General features: G+C 42.1%; 1 protein-coding gene across 1 annotated transcript; it reads left to right on the plus strand.

Annotated features, from left to right (window-relative positions):
* Positions 1-405: 405 nt before the first annotated feature.
* On the plus strand, positions 406-2,439 carry LOC140944009 (neuromedin-U receptor 2-like). The gene has a single exon (XM_073393116.1). It carries the CDS (start codon positions 1,223-1,225, stop codon positions 2,312-2,314), a length of 1,092 nt encoding a protein of 363 aa, XP_073249217.1. The 5' UTR covers positions 406-1,222; the 3' UTR covers positions 2,315-2,439.
* Positions 2,440-2,662: the final 223 nt, after the last annotated feature.

The following is a 2,662-nucleotide window of genomic DNA, read 5'->3' on the forward strand; positions in this document are numbered from 1 at the left end:
GCTACCGTAAATCTCGTCTTATAAGCCCTCCACCTATAAACGCCCCCTCCCCGTCCTCCCGTTATTGGCCCATCTCCCTTACAAAAAAAGTATATTTCCAGTTATTAGCCCTTTGGATATAAGCTCCCATCTGCCCATTGATATTAATTTTGAATTTCTAAGACGTGTTTTTTTTTTAAAAAATGGGTAATTAAAATTCACATTTAAAATATTTTCATCAGCACCCGCTGGTTTTGAAACACTTTTTTAGTCCAGTTATAACACACCCGGGTAGCCCCCCCCCCCCCCCCATCTTCCCCCGTTTTATAAACTCAGGGCTTACTATTAGTAGTTTAAGCTATTATATAAATGAAGCCACCTTGAATGCAGATGTTCTGTGCAGTGGTATGTACGTGTACTACTCCACCAGCAAGACTCATGCCCCATGGCATCATTTAAAACACTCTGGAATCCGCGCCTCGAAGACTACGTGACAAAGGTGAATTTGAAAGAGAATTGTTACTAAGCGAAGGTCGCTATATTGGGTTTTGAAGTGGTATTGCTAGCGCAGAGCCCATATGCTAGGTTAAAATCCTTTAGGTACTTCAGTTAGCTAATACTGGACCTTCTAGTCCCACATGGTGCTGCCTATGAAGGCCAATGTTACTGTCTCATCATCTTAATATTACCCCCAGATTTTTTATCCGGATAGTGGAATTGCAAAATACGGTCTGGGAACTGCCCTGCAGGACCGTACAATGGAGGAGTCTGTGGTACGGAACACTCCGGCCCACGCCAAAGAATGATGATGAAGATTATACGGTCAAAGTTTTTAAATTTGCATCAGTATTTGTCTAACTTGCGCACCTGCTCCTTCCTGACGTTTAAATGGCATTGGTCATGACCCGTATCGAACTTGAATCATATCATTGAATTCTGAAATTTATAGCACAATACCCTTACCTACTCACTAATGGATATCTTTCTGTAGAACGTTGTGGATGGGATCGTTAGGTTTGAGGTGTCTAAGTGGAAACCCGTCAACACAATATAACTGCTATCGCGTGCTGTACCCATGCACGAAGTTCAGAGAAAGATTGCTAAACCAACAGCTCTGTGTTAATATCTTCTTACTTCTTGGAAGCGCCTTAGCTCGACCTCAGTGAGTCATTTGTAAAGTAGTTACGGGAAGTCAATTTTTCTCAAGAGCTTCCTGTGGATTTTACAACACATACGCTCCCACATGATGGCACAATGCGCAAATGAAAGCTTTTGCCTAAGGAATAATTCACTCGAGGACGCCTCAGTGGCAAAGACGGAGATGTCTTTCGGCGAGATCCTAATGCTGTCCTTTGAGGCTATAATTGTAATGTTGGGAGTTTTTGGCAACATTTCAGTGCTCATCGTCATAAGTCGTCTGGGAAAGAAAAAACAGCCAGTGGATTACTACGTGCAAAATTTAGCCATAGCAGACCTTGGTATCCTGCTAATAGCTTTTCCCCTCGTCATCATCAGAATTGAAATGCCTTCGAACTGGCCCTTTGGCGAGTTTGCTTGCCTCTACTTTTACCCTATGGTGGAAATTTTCTATGGAGCGTCAGTGTGGCACATTGTGGTCATCGCATTTGAGCGCTACCAAAGAATGATTTCGATGAAAATACTTGGCCAAAACAGCAGGAACAAAACAACTTTTCAAAGAGCTAAAACTATCGCCACTGGTGTTTGGGCGATATCATTTTTGATATTCTGCCTTCCACTTTACTTTGTTGTTAAATACGTTCACCTTCCAGGTGGAGGTACATTTTGTGGCCCGGCCAAGTGGACTAGATCCTCAGCGATAGGATATATGGTCTGCTTAATTCTGCTTACATATCTCTTGCCTCTGGTTGTAATATCATTTACTTACATATCTATATCGCGTGTGTTAAAGCGGAGCGATGACTTCATCAAAACTATGAAACAGGTACAACCGGTGCCAGTGTCAGAGAGCAACAAACTTTTCCTAGCCCGCCATGCAAAAAGCATTCGCCTTAGACAAAACAACAGAGCGAAGAAAATTCTTACTCCTCTCGTTGTGACATTTGCTGTTACAATGCTTCCTGTAAACGTGTTTCGTGTGACCTCAGTGGTTTGGCCAGCGTTCGAAGAGCAAGAATACTACGCATATCTAGTTTATACAATGATAGTTCTGACTTTCATTAACTCGGCGGCAAACCCTATAATTTATTCGTTAGTAAGCAAAGAATTTCGCAGGGGGATATATAGTTTATTCCACCAAAATCTATGCCAGTGGCCTTGTAAACTAGCTGGACTACTTAATTCGAACTCTCAATAATGTTATTAGCATAACTATTACATCGAGCCCGTTTTGACGAGTTTTTGAACCAACGAATCTTTAAGCTGTGTAACCCACTTACACGGAACCGTACTGTTACAGTTACTGTACTGTTTAGACGACTCCGTACAGTGCCAACGTTGGAATAGCTATTTTTTCTTCTCTAATCAAAGGCGCGTAACTAACCTCTAGGCTTTAACCGCACAAAATCTGCTCTTTTTAGAAGCGACGAGTAACGAGTAACGCGTAAAAGTGGAGCTGTACGCGTCGAAAGTTTTGACCTACATCTGATCAGGTCAAAAACTTGCACTTCCGTTCAAAAATTTTTCCCGAACTTGTGTTAAGGGG

Source organism: Porites lutea, chromosome 7 (genome assembly GCF_958299795.1).
Source record: "Porites lutea chromosome 7, jaPorLute2.1, whole genome shotgun sequence".
Classification (NCBI taxonomy): Eukaryota; Metazoa; Cnidaria; class Anthozoa; order Scleractinia; family Poritidae; genus Porites; species Porites lutea.

What these genes read in the sequence shown, in the direction of transcription:
- LOC140944009 (XM_073393116.1), top strand. Translation starts at nt 1,223, where the DNA reads ATGATGGCACAATGCGCAAATGAAAGCTTTTGCCTAAGGAATAATTCA.